The 19,811-nt window shown below is 39.7% G+C and overlaps 2 protein-coding genes across 3 annotated transcripts; one reads left to right on the top strand and one right to left on the bottom strand.

Annotated features, from left to right (window-relative positions):
• Window positions 1-849: 849 nt before the first annotated feature.
• On the top strand, window positions 850-6,512 carry LOC113591327 (cytochrome P450 2J2-like). Of its 2 annotated transcripts, none has more exons than XM_027031799.3 (9): window positions 850-1,121; window positions 2,108-2,273; window positions 2,465-2,617; window positions 3,347-3,507; window positions 3,610-3,783; window positions 4,034-4,175; window positions 4,399-4,586; window positions 5,085-5,226; window positions 5,453-6,512. In XM_027031799.3, the coding sequence occupies exons 1-9, from the start codon at window positions 930-932 to the stop codon at window positions 5,626-5,628; spliced, it is 1,494 nt and encodes a 497-aa protein (XP_026887600.2). In that variant the 5' UTR covers window positions 850-929; the 3' UTR covers window positions 5,629-6,512. The 2 variants fall into 2 exon arrangements, with proteins under 2 accessions (XP_026887600.2, XP_081573559.1); XM_081717433.1 differs by lacking the exon at window positions 850-1,121 and adding an exon at window positions 1,740-1,997.
• Window positions 6,509-18,782, bottom strand: hook1 (hook microtubule-tethering protein 1). The gene is made up of 22 exons (XM_035523973.2): window positions 18,581-18,782; window positions 16,690-16,775; window positions 16,183-16,255; window positions 15,979-16,029; window positions 15,497-15,629; window positions 15,072-15,139; window positions 14,880-14,942; window positions 14,639-14,722; window positions 12,953-13,116; window positions 12,611-12,751; window positions 11,954-12,155; window positions 11,743-11,853; window positions 11,485-11,572; window positions 11,104-11,170; window positions 10,842-10,982; window positions 10,373-10,460; window positions 10,226-10,257; window positions 9,399-9,481; window positions 9,135-9,235; window positions 8,489-8,590; window positions 8,305-8,373; window positions 6,509-8,195 (listed from the first exon to the last, which is right to left on the bottom strand). The coding sequence occupies exons 1-22, from the start codon at window positions 18,647-18,649 to the stop codon at window positions 8,040-8,042; spliced, it is 2,172 nt and encodes a 723-aa protein (XP_035379866.1). The 5' UTR covers window positions 18,650-18,782; the 3' UTR covers window positions 6,509-8,039.
• Window positions 18,783-19,811: the final 1,029 nt, after the last annotated feature.

Genomic DNA, 19,811 nt, shown 5'->3' with positions numbered 1-19,811 from the left:
TGAACCGGTCAAGAAAAGGGTACTAGGCAACAGATCATAAAACTAGGCAGGGGGACAACTGATTTTTACTGATGTTAAATGGGGGAAATTAAATTTAGATCTTCTAAATTTAGATCTTCCCGTGATGCAATGACGACATTCAAGAGCTTTCATGGTTGATGCACAAATCTGTTCATATCATCTGAAGATACCCCATGTATGAGCCATTTATTTGATTACTCTTTATAATGTGTGTTTTTGTTGTCGGGGGGTGTTTTTGTTCTGTGACTGTGCATCTACTGTAGATCACAAATCTAAATAGGAGGAGAAACACTAAGAGGGCATGGCTAACTGGGGGGTCAAAGGTCCTTAAATAGGACAAGGAGTGGCCAGAGGGTGTGGTTAACTGGGAGCATACAGGGTTTAGTCTCATGGTTGTTGGCTTCGTCTGGCTGTGCTCTAGTTATTTCATTTGCTTTCTAACCTCCTTAATTTATGTTTATTTATTTAAATTTAGATTTATTATATTTATATTTATTTAAGTTCCTTTATTGCCAGCAGTAATGTAGATTTGCAATAGAATAGTTATGGTTTAATGAATTTGATTGGACTTTATGTTTGCAAGAAACAAGCGTGAATCCGAATCAACAGGAACAAACAAACAGTGACCCACTAAAGGATACAAAACTTGGATAGATGGTCCTAACACCCCTGTCTAAAACGTGAAGGCATATTAGAAGTGGAATGTACAGAAGTAGTTGCATTATCATTGTCTTCGCACGTTGACATGATAAACACAAAATGATACGTAAGAACAGCACATAGCAGTTAGCGTGGGGAAGCTGTGTTTGTTGGGAGGGGAGTCACCAGACAAACAAAAGGAGAATTCACAACTGCACATTTCCTTATGCATACAGTCCCTCTCTGTGCCCCTCCACCCCTGCTCAGTCATGGAGACTTTGGCACTCCTCACATGTTTGGATGTGAAGGGATTTCTGCTCTTTCTGGTCGTTTTTCTGGTTGTCATGGACTACCTAAAGAACAAGAACCCACCAAATTACCCACCTGGACCTTTTGCTCTACCATTCCTTGGAAACATTTTTAACCGTGACTCCAGACAGCCACATATTTACTTTACCAAGGTGAACAAACACAGTTCTCCTGACGGGGTCTTGATGTTGGTTGATATTGGGGAGTCTTTGAATTTAAAGATATATATTTCTTTAAGTTTCTTGTGGTTTTTCTTGTAGTTTCAAAATGATATCTAGAAATATTCCAATGCTGAACCTTTTTTTTTTTTTAAATCAGTGTTTAGGGTCAATTAAAATGGTTTTACTGTGTTTATTTTTCAACTGCTAGGGTTATACTTTTTCAATTCAAAACATTGTACTTTCCAACTTGTAACCTTAAAAACAACTCAGTGATATCATATTCTCATGATATTTTGTGATATATTATGTAATATTAAGTAGTATTATTTTAAAGAACTTGCAAATGTGACTATAACATGTAATTTATTAGCTTGTCAGTGAAAAGTGGGGTTTAGAGTGAATTTCACAGAGTCAGTTGTCACATTCCAGGCTTCTGGGAATCGAGAGTTGACCCTATAGCGTGATAATTATTTGCACATGATTTAGCTGGAACTGGCCAATTGCCATGCACACAAACAATGCAGAGTAAGAGAACAGGAAATTCTTCTATAGGTGTCTGACAAATGCTTTCGTCAGCACAAACAGTAGTCTGGCAGACCTTTGAAGAAAGCAGCAAATAAATTAAAATGCAAACCTTGCAAGCTTTTAATTTTTTATTTGAAATCTTATCTTTCTCTTATTTATGCCTCTAATTCTCAGCATGTTTCTTGGACATGTCATACGTTGAACAATTGATAGTTTTGTGATCGCCAGTATCAATTACATTTTACGTTGTGGTACAAAACTGAAATTTGGTGAATATATTGGTTTTACATACACAGATTATACTATGTTAACAGGAACTAACCATGAAAATAACTTTTGTTGGTAAGAAGCCATAATTTGTGGACTGGGAAACTGGTCTTATGTGAATTATAATCCTATGTCAGAAAGTAAAAATAGAACCTTTTTTTTAATTCTGATTTCTCTTACTACAGCTTGGCAACAAAACTTACAACAACATATTTGCCCTCCAAACTGGGAGGAACAAAATGGTCTTTATCACTGGATACAAAATGGTAAAGGAAGCTCTAGTGAACCAGGCAGAAAACTTTGTTGATCGTCCTTACAGCCCCCTGGCAATGAGGATCTACTCAGGCAATGGTAGATCACCTTAAAAAATGTAACAAGACAAACTGCATGAATTTAATGTACAGCATTTTTCATTATGGTATAACAAATGACATAATTGTCTTTCTTAGGTTGGTCACAATACTATTTTAGCAGTTTAAGATATTTTGCATTTTTGATCATCCTGATCTGCTAGTTTAGTCTATTTCTTTCTGCTAATGCAGGTGGTCTGTTTGTTAGCAATGGTGAAATGTGGAAGAAGCATCGTCGCTTTGCTTTGTCCACCCTGAGGAACTTTGGGCTGGGAAGGAAAACCTTGGAGGTGGCCATCTGTGAGGAGAGCTGCTTCCTGCAGGACGAGATGGACAGACAAAAAGGTGCAGGATATATTCATAGAAAACCCTTAAAGGGGGAATGGTTTGGGGAAAATCATAGTTACATAGATTTTTCAATTGCAAATGTATTCCGTTATTCAAAAACTTTCTTGATGTCCGTATTTTACTTTTATACGGTTTGCTCTGAAGCTACGAGGCTAACAAAGCTAGCAAGTAATGAAAGTGTACCCATTAGCATCATGCAAACTGCACCAAAATCATCAAATAATTGCCTCAGACAGCATAGCAGTAGTTTCATAAGCAAATTTGTAAAATGATTTGTAAATAAACAATAACTATTTAAAATATAAAATATATGCTATTCATTTCAGAAGAACAGAGTCTGGGTTCAATGGTAGCCACTACAGTGTTCAGCCACACTTTTGTGCTTTTTTAATTGATAACTTGTGGCTTGATTTAGTATAAACAAACAAACAAAACATGGTAGATTATTTTAATCTAAGGCATCGCTAGGGCAATATAGGGTGTAGGCCTCTTAGAATATGAACAGATTGGAAAATTCAATCCTCCATTTTACACAACAGAACTGATAGCTTTACCAGTTGAATGTTTGACAATGCTTGACAACTTGACAACTTGGTTATACTGTATTTCAATAAAATCTGAGTATTGGCTTCCAAATATTTGCATTGCAGTTTGGAAACTGATCCACACCAGAGCATTGAACTGACGTTTTCTTCCAGAATTAGCAAGAGCTTTTATTTACCCTAGGAGAGGCTTTTGATCCTGCGGCCCTTTTCAATAATGCAGTCTCCAACATCATCTGCCAGTTGGTGTTTGGCCAGAGATTTGATTATGCTGATCACAACTTCCAGCTGATGCTGAAATACCTGTCTGAAGCAGTTTACCTAGAAGGTTCCGTATGGGCACAGGTGAACTACTGCTGCAAAAAATTTCTCAGATAAACTTAGATCATAGTCAGACATGTTTTGAAAGTCATGCATTCATCATGGTTTCTCCATTTTTCTCCCAAGCTCTATGAAGCCTTTCCTGCCATTATGAAGCATCTTCCCGGAAGCCATAATACTCTTTTCAGCAACTACAAGGCAATTTACAAATTCATAGGAAAGAACCTGGCCAAACACAAAGAAGAACTGGACCCATCCAATCCGAGAGACTACATGGACTGTTTCCTGATTGAAAAAGAGGTAATGTAAAATATAAAAGTAAAAAATAAATAAATAAACAAGCATAACATTCCACATATTCAGTCAGAATGAAAATGTGTAGTGTTCAACTATAATTATTTATTTTACATCCACTGTTTTAAGTTTTATGTTATTCCAGATGTTTAAATAAGTTTCCAGTTTCCAGTCATTTAAACTTTGAAAAATATCTCCCACTATTGACTTTATAGGTCCTGCTGTGTCTTTACTTATAAACTTATGGTTTGTCCAGAACTCTCATAATCCATCTGAGGGGTTTACTGAGGAAAACCTGTTTCGGTGCACATTGGACCTCTTTGCTGCAGGAACTGAAACCACTACTACTGCATTACGCTGGGGTTTCATCTACTTAATCAAATACCCACAGATCCAGGGTGAGACCCTGCATACTAAACATTAGGTCTAGATTCAAAAGGCAGGATAAGAAATTATTTTCTTGACAAAAAATTTATCAAATTACCCAAATTACCCAAACACATTCAGTGACATACAGATATTCTGTAGATAGACATTATCTATATTATGTAACTATAAATAAAACTAATTTGTGATTGAATATGTAGGTGAACAAATATCTAAGTTTTTTCTAATATGCAGACAAGGTCCAGGCAGAGATAGACAAAGTGATTGGATCATCACGCCAACCCTGTATGGCTGACAGACCCAACATGCCCTACACTGATGCTGTCATTCATGAGATACTAAGGAAAGGAGATATTGTACCTCTTAACGGCCCAAGAGTGGCAAAGAATGACACAACCCTTGGAGGATATTTCATTCCAAAGGTGAGTGAGCCTTTGAAGCTAAGAGTCCACAGAAAGTCTTTGAAATATGTTGAAGAGAGATGAGTTGGACAAATCCACAATCCAGAGACAAAAGCAAAAATAAAAATTATATTACAGATGGCACGATACCCGTTTTTCTGGCACCAATATACAAATATCTTGCATTTGAATATTGCCTAATACTGATACCGATCCAATCACTCTCTCTCTCTCTCTGTCTGGCTGTCTCTGCTTAGTATGACTGCCTACATTTCTTCTCATTATTACTGAATGGAACTCTAATAATTCTTATCACATGATAGTCACAATATTTATGTACAATAGACAATGGTCAGATCTTGAAGAATGGACTCAGAAAAGCATATAATGTTTGAATAATAATAATGCTAGTAATTTGTAAGAGTACCAGGCATAGGTCTTTTATGAATAATCTTTTTTCACTGAGCTGTACATAATTTTCTATATTGTTAGCCTTACTTTCTGTTCTGCTGTGTCCAGGGAACTGTACTGATGCCAATACTTCACTCTGTTTTATTTGATGAAAATGAATGGGAGACACCACACAGCTTCAACCCTGGACATTTCCTGGATAATGAGGGCAGGTTTGTGAGGCGAGATGCATTCCTACCATTCTCTGCAGGTGAGAACATGCTGAATTCATCACTTACACACGTTCCTCAATTGTGACAGAGGTCGTCACTCAGAAATGGCTGTTCTGACTGCTGTTCCAGAGAGTTTTTTGGTCTGGTGGTTACGGCATGTCTTTGCTGCCTGTAGGACTCATGTTTGAGACCTTGGTATTGGTCACTGTCCCAAACGTTCATCACATTGATTCACCTCAAAACCACTTTTTTTTCACTTATCAGGAAAGAGGGTGTGCCTGGGGGAACAGCTGGCATGGATGGAGCTCTTCCTGTTTTTTGTCAGTCTCTTCCAGAAATTCCGCTTCTCCACTGTAGAGGGGGTACAACTCGACATGGAGGGATTTGTGGGAACCACACGTGTTCCTTGTCCTTTCAAGATATATGCAAAGGAGCGCTAAATGTACAGGAGATGTACAGGAGACAAAATTGGCTAATATAGACAAACCTAGTATAGCTAGCTTGTCCACTAAGAAACATATATGTTTAGCCACCAAGCTACACCTAGTTGTTTGTTGCCGGTCCAAAAAAGGAAACAAATGTTACCCAGTAAGCTATATAGTAGCTTAATATAATAATGCCAATAAATGTATTATCAACCTATTTATCAGCTATTTACAAACCATATCTACTCCAAAGTTAGGAATGGATTCATGAATGATTTCTCTTGAATGAGTGCCTCTTTATTTAGCTGTTCTAGTCCATTGTTTGATTACCTGATTAAACTGTGCCACTGACTTTAAAATGCTGCGTCACCCTGACCAAGAATTGAAAAAACATAAAAGAGTACTTTTATAGCAGCTTATCTCAGACTGAAAATGTCACCACACCCAACCACTATGACTGTAGAACCATGGACTGACTATGCAAAGCTTACTTTGTTTTTTGTGAACTTGTCCTTATATCAGTGCATCGAAAAGAACCAGATGAAAGAAAAAGGAAAATCTGTTCATCTTTTTGGGATCAACCTTTCACCCCCAGCAATGCCACATTTCAGGATATAGTGAGCACCACTTTAGTCATGTTACTCTATGTAAAAGAAATTGGGGGTTTATTACAATGAAACTCAAAAATAAAAATAAGTAAAATGATTAGTAAAATAAAAGCAAACAAATTAATAAATTAAATAGTAATTAGTAGAATATAATATAAATTGCAAAAATGTCCATGTATTTAATGGGTAACAAGACCATTGGAATTCTATGTCGCCATCTAGAGGTGATAATGGCAACTTGTCCTTTGATTTCTCAGCATTAAAAGAAAATAAAAATGACTGCAAAATTAACTTTAAAAGTATTTATTTCTGGCAATAAGTGCAATTATAGGTGTCCATAGATTACTATTATTCATACATTATCCATCTTTATTAAGCTTCATTTGTGACAGTTTCACTCATCATTCCAATTCATGACTTTACAAGCTTGCCTTGCATCAAATCACTGAACAGCACACAGACTAATTTCAGCAGACAAAGGCAAAATGCCTGGGTTATAAAATGAAAACTAAAAACAGAACTGCAGAGTTGAGTTTACAACCTTGCCATTAAGAGTTTAGATTGAGTCTAAAAGTAAAACAGATTTCAGCACAAATGAAATGCATCACCTTTTGAACCTTACAGCCCTAAATTATTCCAGCCAAGATTAAGGGCAGATGTTTACAGCATACACCACTCTAAATCTACAGTGGAGTACGGATTATTCACAGGTTATTACACAGGCTGTATGTCTTCATAAATACTACAGCAAAAAAAAAAAAAAAGTCAACAAAACATTTCAGAAAACTGGTCACAGAATTTCAACCTATCAAAAATGGCTTGGCTGGGTTGCTATGACCACGAGCTGGTGATTTAATCCTGATAGAGGCCTTTAGCCTACACAATGAAGCTAGACTGCAAACCTGCAGTAGACTAAAAAGAGCATTTTCTTGTTCACAAGAGCATGCAAGAGTCCACTCAGAGTCAATTATTGTATAAAAGAAATACTACAACAAATACTACAAACAGCACACTCTAGTTAACTAAACATTGCCTGATGCACCTAGCTTCAAATTTCTGTATTTTTTCCATGTGTAATTGTTTAGTTCTTGTATTCAACTATAAGAAAAGATTTCATAGTAGAAAAAAAAGGAACTTTTGGTGTCCAGCACCAAATATACCTTTGTCCTGAAGCTTTAGTCCATATCCGTTGGTGTAGCTGATTTTATGGGAATGCATGCATGAATGTAAAGAGAGTGACAGAACCTCTCTAGATACACACACCTATACAGACCTATAGAAGTACATAAAATCTGCATAGTATACCACTGGAAGTCCATTATAACCATTAGCATGCATGCTACCCTTTTAAGTCTTTGTCAAATATGACCCACGAACACAGAGGGTCAAATGCAAGGGTCGTCATATCTCCACACTGGCCTTTCACAGAGAGGCCGGACCTCTGAGTCACGGAACATTCTGGCCCAGAGCAAGTAGTTAGCCCATCACTGTTTAAGTAGCAGATTGGAGTGAGTGTGGGCATTAACAGAGTATAAGAGGGAGTGGTGGTCTGCATGAGGAGAACACTGAGTGATCAGATATTAAACCCCTGGTTATTAGCGCTTGTGTTTGTATGTGCATGGGTGTGGAAAGAGAAAAAGAAAAGAGAGAGAGAGAGAGAGAGAGAGAGAGAGAGAGAGAGAGAGAGAGAGGTTTAAATGGAGACCCAAGTGCTAGCTTTCATACTGTACCATGCGTGTCCCTTTAGTGAGAAGTGTGCTTAAGGTCACTTAAGTGTGCACAAGGGAGAGGGGATGCAGAGGTATGAGAGGAGATGTATCACTTAGAGGAGGTGGCGGGCACGCTGATGGACAGGGTGCGCCGGGCATTGGTCACCTGCCGCTGCTGGGCCAGGAAGGACTGCCCAGGAGGCACCAGGGAGTTGGAACGCCCAGTCAGCCGTGACTCAATGGCCAGCTTCTGAAAATTCAGGCTCTGTGTGGGGGAGGGGGCAGGGAAAGCAAAAAGCAAAGAGAATTCAAACGTGAAAATAGGATGATGTAGTCCTCTGAAAAGTCTTTCAGCAAAAAGGCTTCACCTTTACCTTATTGTACCAAGCAGTGACGATGAGCTTCTCCTCATACTCCCTCAGTTTAGCCTGCTCACACTCTCTCTGGGGAAAAAAAAAGAGAGAGAAAAGACCAGAGACAGAATGAAGGATGAAGAGAGAGATTGTGGGATTTAATCTCTCAATCTCCCCATAGACAGAAGGAATGCTGAAGCAACACCTCCAAAGTAACAATTTTCTTCTCCTTCTCAGAGAGCTGGTTCTTCAGGGACTGGATCTCAGCCGAGGCTGGGTTCAGTTTTGGGTCCAATGCTCGGATCACCTGCCACACACACACACACACAATCTCATTGGAAAATATGTTGCTAATAACTACATATTACATTTTGCTTAACTGCAACTATACTACATAGCATTAGACTTCTGAAAGCCCATGTGAGCATTCGCACCACAGGAACTCAAATCTTTATGGGTGGACATGCTTAGTGCGTGCACGCTCCAGTTCATATATCCTACATGCCTGACAAATTACGTCAGTGCCTTCAAAAGGATTATTCACTGTATCTAAGGTTACGCGTGATACAGAGAAACGCAGCATGGTGCTGTGCGATTTCAGTGCCCAGGCCAGGGAAATAACGGACAGAATGCCAGTATGCAGATATGTTGTAATGAGAAGCTGCTAGACAGCATGAGTGGGGAAAAAAAAAAAAAAAAAAAAAAAAAAAAAAAAAAAAAACACACCATGACCAGAAATCACCAATTTTTGTGTTCCTCCATGTGGGTCAATACACAGAGGAGAGACTGAAATTCCATTCCAGAGTCCTGGAGCCCAGCGAACCTTCACTAGGGTAGACAAACATAATTACATTGCGTGCTTTCTCCAGGTACAGCTTGTATCTCTCCTCCATTGCTCTCATATCGTCATCCTTCTTCTTCAGAGCAGCCATCAGCTCCTCCAGCTTCAATGCTGCAGAAGTGGTGAGAATGTAATTTCAACCTGATGGAAGTTAAAACTGAGTCCCCCAATTCAAGACTGAAACCTTGCACCCACTTGACCTCAACTGAGGACCATGATAAGATGAGGAATATTTATGTCAAAGGTCAAGGGTCAAGTCAGGCTGTAGGCTCACATGTTTGAGTGTTATCTGGCTGAAGGTCCTCGAGAAGCTCCTTCTTCTTCATGATCTCGTCTTGTGCTTCATTCAGTTGTACCCTTGGTAAACAGGTTCAAGCAAAATCAAAGAATATAAGGCAAAGCAAGTTCACGTAAAAGACAACTGATTCAAATTTTTAAATAATTTAATTATTTTGTGATAAGAATTATTTATTATTACAATAAGGCTTAAAATGTAACTAAAAATTCAATCCTAAAATAGAATAAAAGTGCTGCAGAAGTAATTAGTTCTTAGTTTTTAGTTCTCAATCATACGCACAAGAGAAAAACTTTTATAATATTATTATAATTATAGAACGTTTATAGCTTACCTTGAATCTAAGAGACCTCCTAGAGATTCATTGAGCATATTAGCAATGTATTCCAGGCCTAAGCCAATTAGTGAGTTATAGATATAGTAGTAGCACTTTTACATCTATGCTATAATTAACTGGAAGCCAGAATATGCAAAAAAATAGGCCAAACCCAAAATTAGATTGAATGATTCTAGCAAATCATTCATCAGAAAATGAGCAAGAACTTTACAATGCACTCCTGAGACCTGTGCCACCATCACTGCTTCAACAAGGATTTGCCAAACTGCCTTAGGAGTAGCAGTGAGTTTACCACCAGCATGCTAAATGTATGTAATTCCAAGTCTATTCACATTCTGGTAGGTGTGGTGGAGATGTTCAATGGTCTCTGGTATTATTCAAAACTCAAAGCAGATTTCGGATCAGAGCTGTAACGGATCAATATATGAAACAATTGTTATGCAAAAAGAAATTAAGATGTCAAACTCACATATGAGCATCCAGCTTCCTCTTCAGGTGAGACTTCAAAGTGGGGAAAAAAAAGGAAGAAACGTGATGCCATAAAAACATGCTGAAACAGCCCGTACAGGGATATAGACATTTCCAGCAGTGTTATGTCTGTGTCTGGTACACTCACATCCTCAGGTTTGGCTCCCTGGGTCTGGAGGGCTTTCTGCAGGTCTTCCACCTGCTGCTGCAGTTCACTGATCCTCTCCCTGTTCAGCCTGCATGAACACAAAACAGCCACATGCACAATGAAAGTCTCTTACCAGTATGATTAATGGAACAGTTCAAATGCAGTTGCAAAGCAAAGTGGTAGCCCAAGTCATTTGTGGACATTGTGGTTGTCCTGTCTTTGCTGCATGCATACATGCATGTATGCATGTATGCATGTTGTATCCATAGTTGTAAAAGTGCTACTACTATATCTATAACTCACTAATTGCACTAACTGCATGCATGTATGCATACATGCATAATCTTGGAATGGCTAAATGCTTTCCATGTCCAGTTTATTCTTAGGTGCAATCTCTCCATGTCTGTGATGGGAACTGCTAAAGCACATTAAAAAAAAGCTCCAAATGTGCAGGGCCCAGGGCAGCCACCTGTTGTCGGTGTGCAGCTGGCTGCGTTCCCGGCGCGACTGCTCCAGCTGCTCCTGCAGATCTGCCATGCGCTCATTCTCAGAGTCCTCCTGCTGCACCCGCAGCATCTTATTCTCATGCTGCAGACGGATGAACTTCTCCCTTTGTGTGTACACAGACAGCGGGAAACAGTTATAATTTTTCAAATCTGGAAAAATACGTAAAACTAAAACACATGCACATACAAACACAGGCAAGCGGTGATGCGCGCGTGCACACACACCTGAACTCAATGGGCAACATTTCAGCTGCCAAGTTGTCATGGCTTGGGCTCCCAGTCTTATACATTCCTATAGTTCAGAAACAAAAGCAGACATGGAAGGATTTACATTTGGGAGTGTGGCCTCATTACCTACTTCATGGAAGGAGCTGGTTGGAAACCAGGTCTCTGTGCTTCATCATTTGTTATTAACACAAAGTTTAATCCAAAAAAAAGCATTAGAGGATTTTTCTTTTCAATTATGCGTTTATCAGGGTTAAATAACATTTTTTTTGGGAATTATGCAGTTTGCACTGTAGTGGTGGTACTGTGGTGATTTGAGTGTGACACTTTATCCCACATGCTGAAGGAATATTATTATGGGACTGAAGGGTGATAATTTACCTGCTTGGAAAAGTTGATCCTGCTGGGCTTGTGTACATCGGAGCTCCTCATTAGTCTCTCTCAGAGAGTCTCGCTCAATTATAATTCTCTGGTAGGTTTGCCACCACAAAACACACACACCAAATCAGATCGGGACAGGATATTCAGATTAAGTATGTGAATATAGTATCTTTTTTCTGTGTCCGCGGACAGGCTGACGTGTGTGTGTGTGTGTGTGTGTGTGTGTGTGTGTGTGTGTGTGTGTGTGTCTACACAGACCTCTTTCTCCTTTAGTAGAGCCTCATGCTTCTCCTGAAACTTCTTCATCTCAAAGGCCAGATTATCGGCCCTCCGTGTCTCCTCTGACAACTTCCTGTGAAGTTCCTGAACCTGCCACAAAAGTATAAGCATGCGTCATTTGCACGGCTGCAGCCCTGCACGCAAACACCTACGCTGTACACGTGTCCGCCAGCTGGCCAAGCATTGCTACCTGTCTCTTGTAGGTCTCCAGCTGAGCACGTGCAGCGTTGGCCTTACGAAGCTCCTCCTCCAGACTGACGGTGTTGTGCATGTAGGTCATGTTCTTTTCCTCCAGGTCCCGCACCTGCCGCCTCAGGTCGCTCAGATCCTCCAGCTTCTTCCGGTACGTTTCCACGGAGGCCTCCAGCTTCACCACCCGGTCGGAGCAGCTCCTGCACTCACGCAAAGACACAAGAGCACCTTTTGTTTGTGATTTTTTAAAACAGACCTGGCCTCATGTTTGTTAATTGTTCAACTGTCCTTTCTTGCAATATTCTTTAATTAAGGGAATAAAAGTTATATATTTGTTATGAATGCTTGCAGGACTTAATTGTATGTTCCATCAAAACCCAATAAACAAAGTATTGGGGGGTGGCAGGGAGCACTTTTACTGAACCAGACAAGATGGCTGTTTGTGACCACAGGTTAGCCTATAGTGCAGTGCTAAGGAGAAAGCGTGTGTTGGCACTCCCCTGGTATCTTGATAGCTGGAGACTGTTCTAGAGTACATCATTGTTAGCAACTGGAGCTAAAAGCTCCTACGAAAGGAGTAGTTGCACAAAGCCAAAACTGCTACATTCAAAATATGACTACATGGATATAGACTCTGTGCCAGCGTCAGGCGTACCTCAGAATGTCCAGCTCATCTCTGAGTGCACGGGACTCCTCGGTCAAGCTGGTGAGCTCATCGTTGCGATGCTGAAGCTCCACTAGCTGCTTCTCCAACTCCTCACAGTGGATACGGTAGTCATCTTTAGCTGCTTCCAGTCTGACACACACACACACACACACACACACACACACACACACACACACACACACACACAGTCCATCATAGTAACACCATGAATAGCACTTTGCAGACAATCATTTAATTTCATTACTGCCTCCAGCTGTGCCAGAGCGTAGTCTTACAAATGCTAAACAGTGTGGGACGACTCCACTCAGAGGTTGCTGAGGGCGATGCTACCTGAAGTTCTCCTCTTGGAGCTGCTCAAGCTGCATCTGCAGCTGGCTGTGCTTCTTCCCTGATGGGGTGTTTGGATCACCAAACGAATCCAGCTGATTAGCCCGATCGGTCAGGAGATCGTTCTCTGCTAGCAGGCTGTTCCGCTCTTCCTGCAGCACCGTCACCTGTTCGCAGAGACAGAGGTTAAAGTTAGACAGAGTTAGTATGAGTTCCTATTGAAGGGTCTTATGGGTGTAAATAGCTGTTAATTATTTCTTGGTCATTGCACCGGTGTTGTTTTTGAACATAATCTTTATTGATAACATGATTGATCGTAGTTTTAAAGACTATGAGCACCAGTGACAATCTTTTTTTGATCACTAATTCAGTTCAGGGGAGTAACTACATGCACATTATGTTAAACATTTGCATATTGTACAAGGCCACAACTGAGGTCATGTAACACAAAGAGCTGCATTGATCCTGTTAAATGTGCTGTACAGGATCCGACAGGCAGGTATTATGGTCATATACCCATTTTCTTTGTAGAAACACTCACGAAGGTGAATGAACTCTTTACTGAAACTTAAGTGTAACAACATAATTCATTAATTAGCACAAAAACACAAACTGGAAGAACTTTTAGAGAGATGTTAAAACATTACAGTAATACATTGCAAGTGCATCAATATTAGTTGATGTTAAGTGCTGAGTGAACCATAACCCATCAATGTCAGGGTTTAATTTCAGAGCAGCATCGTCACAAATTACAGGCCCAGTTCAGGTTTGGTAATATACCAGCATCCACTGCAAGGGTGTTAGGTTGGTTAGCACAAGTCTTTAGTAAGGCGTTGGTTACGCTCTACAGTCACGCAGCCGTTTGGACTTACCTCTCAGTCACCATGGAAACGTTTACACTCAATCTGTCAAAAATCAGTGTTAACAGTGGGTCAGTTCCCATAATCTTGAAGACAGGATTATAGAGGTGCTGTGACCTAAACTTTCTTCTAGATTACCCCACTGTCAGCAGTTCACATAGTCTTGTGTTTTGCAATTACATGTAGAAAAACTCCTACAAGATGAAAGAGGGCAGGGTGCATTCCTACCAGCTACTACTTGCTCGACAACATTACCTTAAGCATTAATGCTATTAAGAACTGATCAAAACAAAAAGATCCTAACTAACATTGTGCTAGGCCTGTATTTAGTGATGTATGTAACAGCTATTTGAGAGTAATACGCTACTAACTTATGAGAAGGAGCATCTGAACTGAACTCACACTGGATTAACTTCACTAAATACTAAATGCACACTGGATTAACATCATCAAGTAATGAACCCACACTGGATTTACTTCACCGAGTACTGAACCCACACTCAGTTCACTTTACTGACTACCAAACCCTTGTGTCTTTTTAGGCATCACCATTATCTAAACACAACAATACAACAACTTTTTAAAAAAAACCTAGATCCAGGTTTACTAAACCAAACCCTACCTGAACCCACCACTGGCAGCCAGTCCTGTGCTGGTGGGTTTTACTGAAGCACAGAATAATGTCTCAGCTTCTCGGAGTTACATTTACACATTAAAAGGACATGCAGGTCCTTATCTGCTCCAAGAGCTCTTTTCTCCATTACTTTTGTATGCATTACCATCACACATGTTGGTGTTGAGCTGCAGTGACTACATCAGAGCTTCTCACCTGGAGGTCCAGTTCCTGGCAGCGCTGGGTCAGCTCCTCTTTCTCTGCCACCAGCTCGGCCAAGTCCTCCAGAGCTTTCTTCAGCTACCAACACACGTGCAACAGAGATAGCCATTCTTGCACAGTGAAAGCTAAGCAGAACCATGTCTCCAAAAACTCCAAAAATACAAGAACAGGGTGCTTTCCATGTATTCAACCCCGTCTGGTAGAGGTGTTCCTTCTTACGAGTCAAACCTCTTACCTGTTGCTCTACATCCCCCAGTGGTTCACTTCCAAAATGGGCCATGGACTCTTTGCTCATTAGCTGCATAAGATGTTTAGGAACAGTAAGAGTGCAAAAGTAAACACCAATTACAAATTAAACACATTTGTCACAAAAACTATTTAAAAATGCAGCACTTTAATGTAACTTTAGTAAAAAGTTCAGACTGACCTCCTGAATAGCCGTCATCACTACATGCTGCACAGACTCTTCCAGAGTCATTATGATCTGGATGTACTCTAGAAAAATTACGACATCAGCAGAACTAATAAACATTCACACACATCCAAATGTCACCCACGACTATATATAATTTCTGGGCCAACGTGCATCAGATTGTCTGACCAGAGAATGCTGGGTAATGGAGATGGCAATGAGATGTATTTACATTTATATGGCATTCAGTTGACACTTTGATCCATAACATCTCAGAAATCTGACTGAACACAACTTGAGCAATTGAGGGTTAAGGGTCTTGCTCAGGGGCCCGACAGTGGTGGGGCTTGAACTGGCAACCTTCGGATTACTAGGCAAGTATCTTAACCATTGAGCTACCACTGCCTCAGGACCTCAATGCACATCTCACTGACAGGTACCTTGCTTCCTGTCACATTTGACCGCACAGCCCAGGATGAGCTGCAGTAGGCGCCCTAGTTCCACAGGGTCTGCGTGCTCAGCTACCCGCACCAGGTCAGGCAAGGGGAAGCCAGAGATCTGCTGATTCAGAACCTGCAGCCCAGAGAGAGGGAGACATGTGCATAACAGAAAAGAGGGTGGATTAACAGTCAAGGGTAGGGGAACCAGAGAGTACATCTGCTAGTAGCCTATACCGCATCAGAAACATCAGAAGAATACAGCATGAAAAAAAGTCTGCAAGTTTCTTTTTATGTACATTAATAAAAGATTAGCAGCCATCTGAATGACAATGCTTTTGTCAGCAAAGTTCACTAAGCATCATGTTACTATATTGATTTGAGTCATTGTAAGACAAATTATTGATCTTATTTGACAAAAGGTCTAAACTCTGAAACTATAAGTCTACTTCATTAATCAAGTCTGAAACTGTTTTCCAACCTACCTCATTGTAGTAATCAACAATCATCTGTAGGATTTTCTTAAGGTTGTTCATCTGCACAGAAATATACATGAGAAAGAAACAAAAAACTGACATGTTACAAAGTATAAAAGGTTTATTTCATGCACATCAACACACTGCAGATTATCGAAACCATGCAGGGGTAAAAAGATAAACCACTTGGCTTTAAGGAGTGAAGCAGTTTACCTTCAGTCTTACATTGTCTCCAACATCTTCTTTAATGCGCGTGAGCCAGCTCTCACTAAACCATGATGGATCTCTAAAAGGAAAAATTCAGTTTAGTTCACATTTATTATTTTATACACGATCCCTTTCAGAGAGGTTTGATTTTATATTTATAAAATGTTGCAGATTTCTGCTGTAGCCACATTAAGTATAGCTTTATTCTCAGCATGCTGTATAAATAACCAATCATTAGCATTATAAACCTGATGATACAAGCTCTGATATGACAAGTGATATCAAGTTGCATATGAAAAAAAGATTTTAAAACAAAGCAAAGAAACAACCCAGACAGCACTAGAATGCGTCTACATTCACACTCCGGTAACATGACCTCACAGTCCAACCATAATCCAGTAGGTGTTTTGAAATATGCAGGCAGACAGAGGGAGAGCGATGGAGAGGACCAGAGGGGTCGGGAGGTGTCAAAGAATGGAGAAATTATTGTAACAGAAGACAAGTCGCACTCACATCTGGTGCAGAGCTTGTGCCATAGATGCACCTTTGGTCAGGTCTTCCACTGATTTACATGGTGCTGTAGTGTGAAAGGTCTGCAGCTGATGGCATACATCAAAAACACCACGTATATCAATACACTGAGATAACATACCAGCACAACTGTAAATAATAAGGATGTTAAGATTCTGAGACATCATACCAGTGGAACAGTAAAGAAAAAAAGCAGAATTAGTCATTTGGCCAAAGAAAAAGTTTTAGGGAGTTTAATTTCAAAACAGTGAACTTTTTTTTTAAAAGAAAGGGGAAAAAAGATGAAAATAAAAATTCACTGCTTTGTGTGATTTAAAAAAAAACCCACTACATGCAAGGCCCCCTTCCATCAGATAAAAGATCAGTGAACCCTTCTCCAATCCACTGGAAAGAAACTAAAGACACGAAGCATTTGAGGATTCTGGGGAATGACTGTGATCAGTGGAGCATGTGGTATCAACTCACTGAGACCAGATCACATGCTACTACCTCTGTAATATTGAACTTGGGAAACATTTCATTTCACTTCATTTTATTTACACTTAAATCCACACCTTTTCTTCCCCCAAAATTGTTTCCAACCAGTTTATGATATTCTGTTTATAGTACAATGACTTAAAAATGTCATTCATATACCTAAAATTGTATCCCATTGTTGATCACATTCTTTCTCTTATTTACAAGTCACACTGAACACAGAAGTGTTGTATAGGAATGCATCTCTGCATCAAGTGTTTAAGTAGAATTACGTTTGTTTAAGTCACTGTTTTATGTAAAGGGTGGATGTGAGCAAGATATTCTTGTTGTCTTGACAGTAGACTGTTTATTGTTCTGTGCATTCATTATCTGAACAGGTAAGCATGAGCTACAAAAATAACTTGATAGAACTTTATAACCCCATGAAATTAACATTATGATTTAAACATAAACTACTACCTACCTACCTACCCACACAGAGAGAGAGAATTTTAGTTTTCCATAAAACGTCAGCGGGAATGCTATCTGAGACCAGAACGTAGTAGTACAGCATCCAATATATTATCTGGTAGCCAGCGGCACCTTGCAGCCGCAGCTCTGTAGCGGTGAGACAGTTGAACACAGAAAGATGGACGCACGGAGACCGGACTGTACTTCAGCCATTAGTCCATATTAAAACAACGTGGGTCACTAAATCAAACTGATCAGCGGCAGCCTCCCTGGTCGAGTCACTGCTTGGGTCTCCGAAGCGTCTCGGGTAACGTGAGAACCATGTCGGAGCTACGAATCGCCTTACGAATGTTCTTGTGTACAACTGTCCTGTCCTACCTCAGCAAAGTAGCATCCGCGAAAGCAGCATTGCACATATTAAATGGACTGACAATGCCTTTGCTTAACACCAACCTCGGGAAAACGCTTGACTGCATAAGAGAAACACACTGTAGTGAAAATATTCCACAAAAAACACGACGGTATTAGGTCGAATGTCTGATTATGTCGATGATCTTACTGTTAAACGTTGTTCATGTTTCACATTTCCGTTTCCTATACGCTAGCTAGAGACAGCTATCCGGTTTAGAGTCCGTATAACAGTGGGTTAAAGAATAGAAGACCGAGGGCAATGTGAATGAGCGGCTGCAGTCAGGCAAGCGTCAGTTTGTGATATGATCGTGTACTGGGCTAACTGCATCTGGTTGGTACAGAATGTCTCGATGTCATATATATTCTTATTTCTTGGGTGTTTTGGCTAGGGGGTGAAATAAACATGGTGCACAAGATCCAACTACCTGCACCAGGTACCGAAATCGTCATTGATTTGGGGTTACATAAATAAACGAATAACTGTAGTAGAGCGTTATACGATAGCGCATGCGGATAAAAAAAATTTAAAACTCACCCAAATTATCAGGCTCTCACATAGAATCGTTTTGTTCAAATCCATTTCTTTCCCGTCACAGTCGGGCATATATTTCCGTCCACCTGTCAACAATGCGTTTCCCTTTTCCACCGCATTTGACCTCACCTGGAGGTGTATTTCTTACCAGCGACGCGCTCAATGCACAAATCTATTATGACTACGCACTAGTACCGACGTAAACCGTTCGTGAATTCATTCGGCGCAGTTTTACGTGTTCTGTTGATTCGGATTGGGGGATTGACAGAACCGAGAACGCAATTACGAGGGAGTGAAAGGCCAATGGTAATTTGAGTTCAAGATCAGCGAATAGCCAATCAGAATGAGGATCTATATTACCGTAAGAATCAGTGGCGATGATGAGTAGCCGCTGATGAGTACTTGATTTTAAAATTATTTACCACAACGTAATTATCAATATAAAACAGGAACTAAAAATAAGAGGTGAATATATCGTACATGTAGGCTAACATATAACAGACTTAAATTCTGGTGGTAATATAATAAAAAGAGGAAGAAATGTTTTTTTTTTAAAAGCAGTGCAAAATTAAATTGAATTTTGTTATCTAGCACAAGATATTAATTGAGCCTGTTTATCTTACATTTTGAGCTTGTATTTCATACATTTTAAATAATTTCAAGGTAATTATCTTATCCCATTGTCATGCATAAAGGAAGCTAAATTATCTGGCAACTGGGTTAGGTCATCTCACTGTATAGGCTAACAAATCCTAATCATAGTTTCATGGTTTTCAAATGAATATTATTTTCAAATTCCTTACTTTTTCATAATAAAAGTCCATACTTGTTCATAATAAAAATGAAAGCAATTTAACTGATGTGACCTTCTATTAATATTCATGGGATATAGCTTTACAGCAGATCCAAAATGGCCACCAAATGTTGAGTTCTTAATTAATTATTAATTATTTGTTATTTTGGTATTATATTATCTGGAATCCTTCTGGTGAAAAAGGAAGACGCTGTCCCATTGTATTGTGTTCTACACATCTACAGAGGAAGAATTAAACACAACATTAGTTTTCTACCAAAGAGAAATTGTTAAGGCCCAAGTTCTGAAATGTATTTGAGGCTTCACTGTATTTACTTATGAACAGTCTTACACATACCCAAAAGTCAGATTAGGAGCTGCTGAAAATTGCCTGTATCCTTTGGCATCCATGCTGTCTGAGAAAATGTGGGGCAGAGTGAT

The sequence above is a fragment of the Electrophorus electricus genome, chromosome 7 (genome assembly GCF_041902795.1).
Source record: "Electrophorus electricus isolate QZ-2024a chromosome 7, ASM4190279v1, whole genome shotgun sequence".
In the NCBI taxonomy this organism is placed as follows: domain Eukaryota; kingdom Metazoa; phylum Chordata; class Actinopteri; order Gymnotiformes; family Gymnotidae; genus Electrophorus; species Electrophorus electricus.
This window is presented reverse-complemented; position numbering and strand designations above follow the sequence as displayed.